Source organism: Harmonia axyridis, chromosome 1 (genome assembly GCF_914767665.1).
Source record: "Harmonia axyridis chromosome 1, icHarAxyr1.1, whole genome shotgun sequence".
Lineage (NCBI taxonomy): Eukaryota > Metazoa > Arthropoda > Insecta > Coleoptera > Coccinellidae > Harmonia > Harmonia axyridis.
In genome coordinates this window covers 12056119-12068281 of record NC_059501.1, presented here as the reverse complement: position 1 = coordinate 12068281, position 12163 = coordinate 12056119, and the positions used below count along the sequence as shown (strand labels likewise).

General features: G+C 34.6%; 1 protein-coding gene across 6 annotated transcripts in view; it reads right to left on the bottom strand.

The window, feature by feature from the left end:
• LOC123686407 (zinc finger protein 184-like) overlaps positions 1-12163 on the bottom strand; it is a 110946-nt gene that overhangs the window by 26695 nt on the left and 72088 nt on the right. For 5 of the 6 annotated variants that reach the window (XM_045626532.1, XM_045626524.1, XM_045626504.1 and 2 more), the window contains 2 exons: positions 9175-9936; positions 2668-2754 (listed from right to left, as the gene is read on the bottom strand). In XM_045626532.1, the coding sequence (XP_045482488.1) occupies positions 2668-2754; positions 9175-9918 (831 nt within the window). In that variant the 5' untranslated portion in view covers positions 9919-9936. The remainder of the gene's footprint in view (positions 1-2667; positions 2755-9174; positions 9937-12163) is intronic. The other variant, XM_045626549.1, reaches the window with a different exon arrangement.

The window sequence follows — 12163 nt, the reverse complement described above, 5'->3', positions numbered from 1 at the left end:
TCATTCAACCGCAGAACTGATGTATCATTTGAGATGAGTATTAGGAGTTCTGATGATACATCCTCCCAAAATTCGGCATGAACATTTGAGATACGTTTAGGTGTTCACCTCTTGATTTGATATTCAAGCTACTTGACTTAAGCTCTCTTTGAAATCAACTCAAGTTCATGTCAGGTAGTAGTTTTTCAATGTTAAGTCGAGTACTTGACAAATAAATACCTGAATTAACATTGAAAAACTACTACTTGACATGAACTTGAATTGACTTCAAGTCAAGCTCAAGTCAAGTAGTTTGAATATTAAGTCAAGTAGCTTGAATATTAAGTCAAGTAGCTTGAATATCAAGTCAAGTCGCGAATCTCTAGATACGTTTCACATACACAAAATGAATTAAAAATTTGTCGAATTTGTTGTTATCGAAATATTGGAATTTTTAAAATTTTTGTATACTTTTGATGATTTGATCAACATAAAATTTCGAGTGAGGCTTGGAATACATGCAGAATTTCAACTCGGCCAGATATGTTGTCACTGGAATATTAGGTTTTTCGTCGGAATTCTGCTTTAGTTTTTTTATAAATCCCGTCATAAATCATAATTCAAAATATATAATTCTATACACAGTTCTATGATTTCGAAAGGTGTAATAGACGACTGAATGAACGGGCGCTCAAAAGGTCCTGAATTCAAGTCACTGCTTTCTCGCTTTTTCATTTTGAATTCTGTTATTATTTGAGCTATTCAAGACTGAATGATGAGCTATAGTTAGAATTTTGCAATGTTTTTTATTCTATTTGCATGAAATGAGAAATGAAAAAATCGAGGGAATCAGGACAATTGATATACTAAGAAAAAATATATATAAAAGAAAAATTAGGGTTATGGTCGAATTTCGAAGGGTCTTTAGTAATTGTTCTTTACAGTTAGTTTGATTTTTCAGACTTCTTCTGAAATACAAGTGTAGGAATGCAGTGATATTTAAGAATTATAAGTGAGCTACACAAATCCCGTGTTTTATTGCAGACTCAACGAACCCAAACAGAAGAACGGTTTTATTTATGCAAACCAGTAAAAAATATAAATGTAGTTTTGTTATTCAAGTGTTGAAAACGACATCGCTAAGATGCTGTTAGCAATGATCCACTATTATAGTCGATTTCGGCATATGCGAGGAGTATGTCATCATCATCATCAGCAGCCTCTTATAGCCCACACCTGAAAATAGGCCTCCCCTCTTGGTTTCCACAAATTTTCTGAGTTTCACTCATTCACCTCTTTCCAACTTGGTCGTTTATATGATCTTCCTAACGTCTCTGTAGTCTAACTCTACTCCAGTTTTATTTCTTGGTCTCCAAATAGTACCAATTTATAAACAAGGAACACAAAAAGCCCTTCCACACCTATCTGCTCCTACCACACTCTGAGCAATGACCCTTTGAAACTGGTCTATCTGGTCTGCTGCACCCTGTTCTAGGATTATTTTCAAATGTCAGCGATAAATATGAGAGTATCTTTTTTTCTAATAATTTGTAGGAGTTAGCGAGATGATTGGTCGTGATCATAAAATCGATATCAATAGCCGAATGGTCGACAATTTTCAAAAATCTAAAAATCCAAGATAATCGATAGATAACCTAAAAAAATATTGGTTGCCAGAAAAAAATAGAAAACAGATTAGAAATCTACTTCAGGTAAATCTATCGTCTAGACAAATAACCAAACACATCATCGTCAATAGTGTCGAAGGGACATGATAAAGGAGCAATATTTTAGACTCATCATCATTTTGCACTTTGTCTTTTTAAATAAATGGTAGCCATGCTTGGTGGTATAAATTTCAGATTTTTCAATAGTTCCAATCAGTAGTGAAAATAGATCAAACAATAGCTAGCTCTCAGAACGAGGAAAGCAAGAAATATATTTTTGGATGAAAACAGTTTGTTTTAGTAGGCAGCAAAGTAGTAGATTGACTGCCGCGGCTAATGGTTCATAACCGAGCGTAGAGAGGCTAGGAATTAAACCAAGGCAATATATCTATTTTGCTGCCGAGTTGAACATATTTTTTCTCCAATTGTTTATTCATATAAGTAGGATATTGTATTTGCAAATTATTACCATTCTCACAGTCTTCTTATTTTTTCTGTAGTGATGTATAAAAACAAAATTTGATAGAAATCTCAATTTTTGGAATGGTTGGTTGCTATGATAATGTATGTGTCCATTCTAATTACCATAACCACCTGCTGCAATTTCGTGCTGATAGTGTCATCAAAATCATACAAACAAATATATAAAAATGGGGAAAACATTGAAGTGAAGTTAGGAGCGTTCGAAAGCTAGTTGATTCATTCGCCATTGAACCCTCGTACTCTACATATGTAGGTATATATAAACTGTTATGTGCTCTATAAGCTCACAATTTGCAAATTAATGAACAAACCATCGAAAGCTCCCGACTTCAAGTCAATGTTACCATCTTTTCTCTATTATTGAAGAGCGAGTTACATTAAGGTTACTTCACATTGGATTATTTGATTCCAGAATAATTTCCATGGCCTCGAGTATGATCTTAGAATCGAGAAGTATATTTCCTATATTAGCCTTTTATTATATTCGAATGAAGCGAGCAGTAATGAGAGGTTAAAGATATGGTGAATAACTGCTTACCTGGTCTTGTGACCTTGAGAATTCCGGTGGATCCTTGGTATTTTTTTCTTCTGATCCTCCACCCCAGTCGACTTCCTTCTTCAAGCTCTGCAACAAATATTATATTTTTCAATAATAATAAGGCAAAACACAAATAAGCGGAAATAAGAAAAGAATTCCTCTTCATATCATCCACACATCATTAAACAAAGTTCAGTTGGCATCCACAAATATTTCATTCATACTCTGGTCTGGTGGCCTATCAGATTCTGTTAGCAGATAGAGGGAAAGTAAGACCATTGCCTTCAGGATAAAATACCATAACAGTAGCAATGGAACAGTGGACTGTGCTGAACCAAATGTTTCTATATGATGCGCAGTAGTGCCAAAATACTGGACTGGAACATTGCGAAATAAGAATTATTATACATTAACCTGGTTTTCTTTTATATTTGTGGGACTACCTTGAGAGCGTTATTTACTCTGACAAATCAAGCACACTAAGAGATTTCTGATTAGAAAGAAGACTCCCAGGATCAACAAAGAAAAGTTGGATCAATGCAATGTGGTTTTTGAGATGCGAATGGAAACATATTCAACAGGATGTTGGAGAAACAAACCTAGATTTTCATAATACGCATTAAATCATATGGTATCAGGAATCTAGTTCGTTATCCCCCCTCATCAAAAAGACAATTCGTCAGTCATAAAAGACAATCGCTATAATATACATGTATCGCCGCTTATATTTTTCTGCTTTCGTTTTCGCTTTTGCTTTACTATTGTAGTTTCGCTGAAACTAGTGAAAGTGCTGTGCTGCTGTGCACAATAGGAATTCAACACTGAGTTACTATAGACTTGAGGAAGAATCAAATCACCCTCTAGCACCCTTGAATATTTGGAACTACACCATCCAGGTAAGACTTCTGATACCATTGCTTTTTAAATACAGTCCACTTTATCTCTCAGCTTAAGAACTATCGTTTTCGCCAACACAGGATTAACGTCATCTTTTATACTGTATTTTTCATACTTGAAGTCAATAATTTGAGAAAAAAAATGAGTAATGATTATTTGTGGGACTAGTCTGGCAAAACGAAGCAAGTCAGACTAGCAAGATCTTTGACGACGTTGAAAACATAACCTGTGTAACTGTGTAACTGGAAATATAAAAACGCGCTCTATGGAATTTGAGATTGTTACAGATTTCATATTTCTACATTAAGTGAAAGACAAGAAAATTCTCAAACAAAATTAGAGAACAAGTCCTCTCTTAATTAGTGATGAAAAGGTCTTAGAACTATTTCACGATGTTAAGTAGAAAGAAAGACTAGGAAAAGAAATATACCACTAAAAATTTCGATAGAAGACAATTAAATCGTATACAGATTGTTCGAAAACCATAACAGGAACCGGTGCTGGGCAGTCACTACTCACTACTCACAAGTGCTTATCATCATTAGATGGTTCAAGTGCCTTTTGTGTGAACGAAGATATACTATCAGAAATTTGACATAGCAATCCACCCTCATAATCGAGCTGCTATTGAAGCAATGAGTTCCCATATCATATCATTTTTGAAAGAGGAGGAAACCGAAAGAGAAATGATCTGGCAGAATTTCCATAACAAAAAGTTCCTTTGGAACTTCAATAATGCAGGATCCCAAAAAGTGTGTCTGGGAGTTCAGGAAGAACTACCTGATTTCCTTATAGGACACTGCCTCCTCAAACCACACCTAATGAGAATAGGGTTATCAGAAACTGAAAAGTGCAGATTCTGAGGGGTTAATAAAGAAATTCCCGATCAGCTGGTAAAACACCCCATTTCCGCTTATATTTTTTATTGCACAACAATAGTTTTGTCAAATTACATTTTGACTCCTTCAGATCAGTATAGTACCATATTGATTTAAATTTCCGTCAAGTAGAGACCAAAACAATCAAGAATTATGTTTGAATATTTCGGAATTTTTTCCTTTTCATATAAATCTCTTGAATCGAAAGCTTTGATTCTCAAGAGAAAAATAATGATGTAAGCTATTAACAACTTAGTTGGAATTTTGTGAAAAAACTGAAATAATAAAAATCAATCAGAAACAACAAACAAAAACTTCATAACTAGATGAATGATATCGGAAAGAAATGAAAAAGCTGTATAAAATAAAAAAAAACACAAACTACCTCGTATCATCTGAGTTAAATTCATACGGTAATATTTTGATAAACAATGGCCTACATTATTGTTGACCCACGTGGGCGTCAAAATCTATCATGTACTTTCAGGAACACTTATCGAATAGAAAAATAATTCAGGTCGGGCATTCTCCAATGAGATCGGAGCTTCAGGACGCCATGTATATTTTGTAATTTCATTGGGCAATTTCTGATAACAGTCCTTATGATTTTGAATCAACACCAACGCCCATTTTTTTTTTATCAAAGTGCGATATATATAATCTAACTCTTATCATGTTGACAGGGGGAAAATAAAGAAGCAAGGACATCGCCTGATATTAGATCTAACCTATGACAACATATTCGAATATATTCATTCATATTTCAACTTCGATCAATCATAATAATCACACAATGCTTAGATAAAGTAAAAACCGGTTTTATTTTCAGATAATGATGACGAAATACTCGAACAAGGTAAATTATTTTTACTACACTCAAAATGCGTTTAGGAGTTCGAATGCTTTCTACAATTCATTTCATTATTTTCATCTATCATTAACAATTCTGAAAACAATACTGTCTGATTAGTTGAAGAATAAACTTTCTCTTCACCTCAAAATTTCCATTTCATCAAAAGTTGAAATGTGTAGAATGTGAAAATTGAAAAAATAAACTATTCTTCTGTTCTAGGGTATATGCAGTTTTGTGGGAGAGCTTTATCGATTCTATTCGCAAAATTTGTACTATGATACCAAGTCTCTTCAGAGGGATTACCACCATGTGGCAATCAAATTTTGAACCCATTCATAACCCCTCTGGCGCTACTGCAATGACCAAACTTTGTACGGTGTACGAATTTGAACATTCACTTCATCTTCTTTCTCTTCAAGAAGCAAATGGGTAGAGGCCAGCACTGTACGACGGTCGGTTATTTTTTCACAAAATTATAGTTATCGTTACCTCTTTTTTAATAATTTTTGGTGGTTTTATTTTACGAATATTTAAAAAATATATCAATGCTTTTATACATTGTACATATCGTCAATTCTCTTGCGAAAAATAAAAAGTTACCGAAATATTTTTTTCATTCGCAATTAAAAATTTTTATTTTCTAGAATGCAGATTATTTTTCAAGAAAATTATGTGAAAACCCCATAAAATTGATGATTTGTAAAAACTATCTCTAATTTCCTGTTGAGCTGAGCAGTCACGTGGTGGTGTTTCCTCTTAAGAAGTCCCGAGCAAGGCGCACAGATGGCATCGCGAGTGCCATGTTGCACTAAGTTTCATAAATCATAATTTTGGAGTAAACAATTAAGTCTGGATAGCGGTCTGGATCAAGATATTGAAGGTTAAGAAACTAGAGAAGTTAGAAAACAGGGAAAGCGATGCCTTAAAAAAAATCTAGAATGGAATTATCAACATTAAATTGTATATCGGTAAAGTTTCAATTACCTACTGGAAAAAACGTTGCAACCAAACTGTAATCCTACTGGTTCGTGCGTCATGGGATTTTGCTAAGTTTGCAACGATTCTTGAACGTCGTTGTAGTCTTCTTGAAAAAATATCAGGGAAAGGCCTATGTGCCTACAATAATTCTGAAAATGTTCCTCATTTCATACTATATTATGTCATTATGAAATCATCTCAGGGTAGCGATAATGTACCCTTCAACTTTCCGTGTGGTCAACATTTTCTCAGGAGATAGTTGAAATATATATTACTACTGGTAAAAGAACACGTCACATTCTTCAGCGAAGGTTTTCCGCTTATTAATTCATAATTTACGATATTCAGGTTCAACAATTTTCGAGTTATTCTTTACAATATCCGAAATTGATTTTTGCAATGGACTCCTCAATTTAGAGGAGCTAAAACTTTGCTATAAGAAATATTGTAAGTACACCTAATAAATTAACGCACCACTAAAAATTAGGCGAAAGTTTAAGATACATTATCTTATTTTGTTTCGGGTTTTCGTTGTTAAATTTGGATCTTCATTTTCCATAAAATTATGTTACGCTATGAAATGAAGTAGAAAGAATGAAGTGCATTAAAAATGAAAATGTTGAAAAAAGATAAGGCCAAAGTGTAAGTTTAGTTCCAGCTTTAAACTGTTATTGTTAATCCATTTAATTGAATAACAGGCTATAATTGCGACATCTGGTATTTGAAAAATGGACAGTTTTATGCACATACGCTTTAAACTCTTATGTTCAGGAGATAATAATCTGTCATTCAAAAAAAATGTCCAAATCGGACAGGTGGTTTTGACGGAAACCTTAAACTTTTGCCTAATCTTTAGTGATGAGTATTTATAATCCAAGAAATTTTATTTTCAAATTTATGATTTCGAGAAATCAATAAACTAAAATTTGATTTTTGGTATTAAGCCCTCAGTAACATCATGGTCCATATAAGAGTTGATGAAAAAGCGCATCGTATCCTGTTTTTTCATTAAATGTTCAAGTTTTTAGCTTTGAAAATTCCCAATGACTTTCATTGTAACTTGCGTAGGTAGGTACTTACGTCATAATAATTATTTCAATTAAGTTACCACTTACCAGAACATTTCATACAAGCTGTCCTTGAGTTTGTTGTCAATGATTTTTACCACCGTATTCTATAATCAAAATATTGGGAAAATATCATATATCTAATTTTTCTTCGAAAAATGTTTTTCCACGGATCTATAGCCTTATTGGAGGTAGACCCTACATAAATTTTCAAATTTTTGGACTTTTTTCGATTTTTTTCCTAATTATCTAAGGTTCTGATAACGCTATCAAACCGAAAGTTCTGCAGATCATCCCCGATTGGATATGTTGTTTTCTTTCATTATCCTTTTTGAATTTCCGCTATTTCTCTCATGTGATCAGCTTGAAATATATCAACAATTATATTACTTATATTGTTGTTGGTTTTCTTCAACAGTTAATGTTCTACCTGTTGAGAGTTTTGCCTGTTTATTACATGATTCTTTTTTCATTTTGTGCTTCATTTGTTCAACTCATCCTGCCGTAGAACTTTCTTCTTGATTCTGTTTCGTGAATAGTTTTTCTACTTTACTTACTCTTTAACTTGAGGTTCAATTTCTTATGAATCTTGTAACGCTATCAACATGAATTTTGCACCAAGCTTGAAATGTTTATTTTTTATATACACGAGAAATATAGAACTGATCAGATTATTAGTCACGGAAATATTGAATACATATTTCAATTTCATCCTTCTTGAAGTTCCGATGATTTTGATGTTTTGATCAGTTAGAAATTTTGCATTCTCTTTCGATATCCTTTTTTTATTTTCTCTGATTCTGATTATGCATTCGACATTGAAATCTGCATGGTTTAAATGGTCAGTCCAAATTCAATTTCAAATTTTAATTTCGATCATAATGTAATTTTGAAATAAACACAAACACAATATTTCGAACGGCTATTTGTCAGGAATTGTTGCCTATATTGGCAAACCCAACCTCAGCATCCGAGATCTAATCCTACTTTAAAATATCGAGTTCCTAGGTTCTTCTGTTCCGAATTTGAATTATTCTCATTATTGAAATGTTTGCTCAAAATAGTAAAATATTGTAGAAATAAGTAAGAGTTTGAGACGTACCTACCTGGTTTAAATTTTTCTATAAGAATATGTTCATAGCAATATCGAGTCATCAAAAGTTTTGCATTTTTTTGCTTTAGTTCCTGTAATTTTGAATAGGTTCAGTCGAAAAAAGAGTTCACTTTCCATGATGTTGTCTGGGGCATATTTGTTTCCCCACTTTTCATGCTTTGGACACTGAAACTTTGGGAAATTTTCCGAGAATCTTTCCAAAACTGTTGATTGACCCCATTTTAACTATGATTCAAAATATATTATATTAGAAACAACGCATAATATACATTATATTCGTCCTTCATTCTTTAATGAAGAATGTTTTCATCTCGAAGGGAATTGTAATCAAATTCATTGATAAACGAGCATAAAACCTAATTTCACGTGAATTGTAAGCTCAGTTCAGCTTGTAAACCTCTGAAAATGAATTTTAGAATGAAATCGGTTTTGTTATGAACAACTAATGTTCTTCCTATTCAAAAACTCAATACCAAGCTCGATACGGAAATTCAAATCATCAAAGAATCCACCACGACTCTGAGTAATAAAATTCATTGAGAAACCAGAATAAACCCCAATTTCACGTGAATCGGATAATCGAATCCAAGAAAAATATCAAACAAGCTACACCCATCTCTCAATCGAACACATAACGCAGATCATACCCACAACCTCAACATCGAAAGAATCCAAAACATTTCCTTCACTCTGACTCACAAACACCAAATATTTACTCACCAAAGGTACCTGTTGAACCGGCGGCAACAGCGAAGTCCCAGGCAGCGATTCCGACTTTATCTGGGGCGATAACCTACCGCAAGGAGGCGGCAAATGCGAAGAAGAAACAGCCGAATTGTTGTGTATGGTCATGTCGTTCGGTATGTCATCCTCTGCACACATCATGGGACTCTCGTTCCCCAGGTTGTCGTTCGAGTTCAACTCCACCTCCTTCTCGCTCCTAGGCGACTCCTTGCACAACCCCATCACCGGCGACGATCTGGCTTGCTCCTGGGGGTCGTCTTCGTGCCTCACCACCGTCGCCACCGGCGGCATCAGCTGCTGGTGCGGCTTCCTCGTCACCAGCTCCGTGGGCTCGCTTTGTTCATTTTCAGTCTTGCAGTCCCTCGTCATCTCCGCCAATCCTTTGACCTTGAGGCTCTCGGCCGTCTTGAGCAGCGCTGACAGTTGACAGTACTCCACGTTGACCTCCCCCTTGTACATGAACTCGATGAGGGTGCGTAGCTCGGAGAAGCGCACGTCTTTGAGGATGACGATGGGGTGGCGGCTTGGGTGGTCGATGAAGAGGGTTTGAAAGTAGGAGGAACAGGCGGATAGGACTACCTTGTGGGCGCGGATGGAATGACCTTCCGAGCAGGCCAAAGTGACGTCGACTAGGCTCTCGTCACGGAGAAGCTGACTGAATACTCCGAGAAGGTTACTCTGATGATTGTTCCACCTCAGGCAGTAATGCTCACTTCCCATTTCTTCGTAGGACGGCTACTGTAAAGAAAAAGCATCGTTTAGACTGATAGAAAATTCAGTGTGAAACATAGGCTGGTTCCTGATAGAAAAATTAGTGTGAAACATAGGCTGATTCGAAATTCAATACCAAGGTTTATCAGGAAGAAGAATTATTAATGATGGGTGTTTTTTAAGAGATTATGAACTCTCAATAATAATACAAGACAGAAATATTGTTGTAATTAATTTATTATTAGTATTATTTTAATCTGGCAGATAATGTCAATGTCATTCATTTTTTAAATATAACATCCGGCATAATATGTCCGCCACAGGTACGAGCTGAATACATTCGATCAGTCCAATGTTGAAGGCGGATGGATGACCGTTAAATTTTGAATTTTTAAATTCTTTTTCAAGAAAGGGTATGATTTTGAGAGTGAATTGATAGATTAACAATTCTCCAAACAATTATTAACGCTATTGTGTTATTGCAAACAATAAGGTAGGTATAACCTAAACGTGAGGAAACTGTGAATGTCTTCAATTCTGTTCGTCGAACGGAACATCCGAGAAACTTAAAATTTTCAGGGTATGTTTGGATCTCGAATGCCGCGTGTAGGTTCGGGCTAGGGAATCGTAAATTTTGTTTTCCTCATATTAAAAACTACAGATTCGATCGGCATCAATATGTGAAATAATTAATTGAAGCCCCATGTAAAATTTCATGTAGATCGGGTTTCTAGAACAACAGAAAATCTCAAAAAATATATAGAAAAAAATTACCCAATCTTTTCTTATCCACAATACCGACAGAAATTACATTTTGGCTTCAGATTATTATTTAAAAAATAATTTAAAAAATAATAATAACAGCATACTTGTGCTGAATTTCAAGCTGACCCGATATTAGAACCATGGAAAATTAAAAAAAAATTGTAAAAGACAGTGTGACATAAAATCCGATCATGAAATTTAGAGTGTGTATATAGGCTGAAAATTTCAAGTTTCCAGTGGAAGTTGGCGTTGAAAGAATAACCAGAACCATGCAATTTTCAAGCAGAATATCGAACAAAAAATACAACGTGACATCAGATCTTACTGATTTGAGACTTTGTGAGTTAATTTAAAATAGAAATTTCAAGCTTTATGCGAAATTTTGCACTGATCGCTTCATATCAATCATAAAAAAGATATTTCATTTATATTTCATATACCCAGTTGTAGAGTAGAGACTGTGGTCTCCTAGGGCGCAATTGGTACATGAATGAAAGAGCGCTAAAAAGCTACAACTTTACGTTAGTGCTATCCTAATTTTCGAAAGAAATCAATACAAGGAAATTATCAATATAGATTGTAAGTCTCGATTTCTCAACCATAGAATCAGTCTGTATCATACAGTTATTTATAAGTTCGTTCTGATATCAAATAAATAAGTGGACTCCATGATGGTTCTCTCTCTACGGTCAGTCAGCGTGGTATATTTCTTGGATAAATGCTTTATAAACATGTTACGCTGTTCGCTTTGGACCACTATTATAACGACCATAAATATAAGGAATGATGATTATTATTATCATTCGCTTTTAGAATTGAGGAAGTGTTCTGGAGTCAGCCGTTAGTTCATCTCAGCTGGAGGAGACTAAGATGTCGGATTTCAGAGGCAATTGAAGCGTATCAGTGAAAGTACAGAATTATTAGAATCGCAGTTCACACGTTTGAATTAGCACGCAGAATCCTGTGAACGAGTGTTTTTGAAAGACCCATTGGTTCAACCTTTTGTTTCTGAAGATGACAACATTGTTGTCGAAACATTCGTTAGATTCTTAAAAGGATGCTTTGGGTTAGAGTGCAGTAAATTCAGTGAAATATATCCTGTGTGAATTCGCTACATACTCATTTATGGAGGCATTACTGATAATAAACGTTGGGTACACAATCATTTCACAACATTATATTAACGTACCTGTGCCCATTGGCATTGATCTACCAATGATCTATCACTTACATAGATATCCAGAGTTACCCTTAAACCATTTGATGACGTAGAAGTCGGAGTCGAACTTCAAATGAATTAATTATGAATCAGATAATTGAACGAATACACAAACTATGAAGTGGTACTATGAACCACCAAACATATTACGTTCAATGTCAGTTGTTCATGTTAACATGTACAACAAGTGAGGCTATTAATATTGTTGATTACTTCATGAACATGAATCAACTCAAATTGATAAACGGGTTCATTGTTTCAATGAACTTT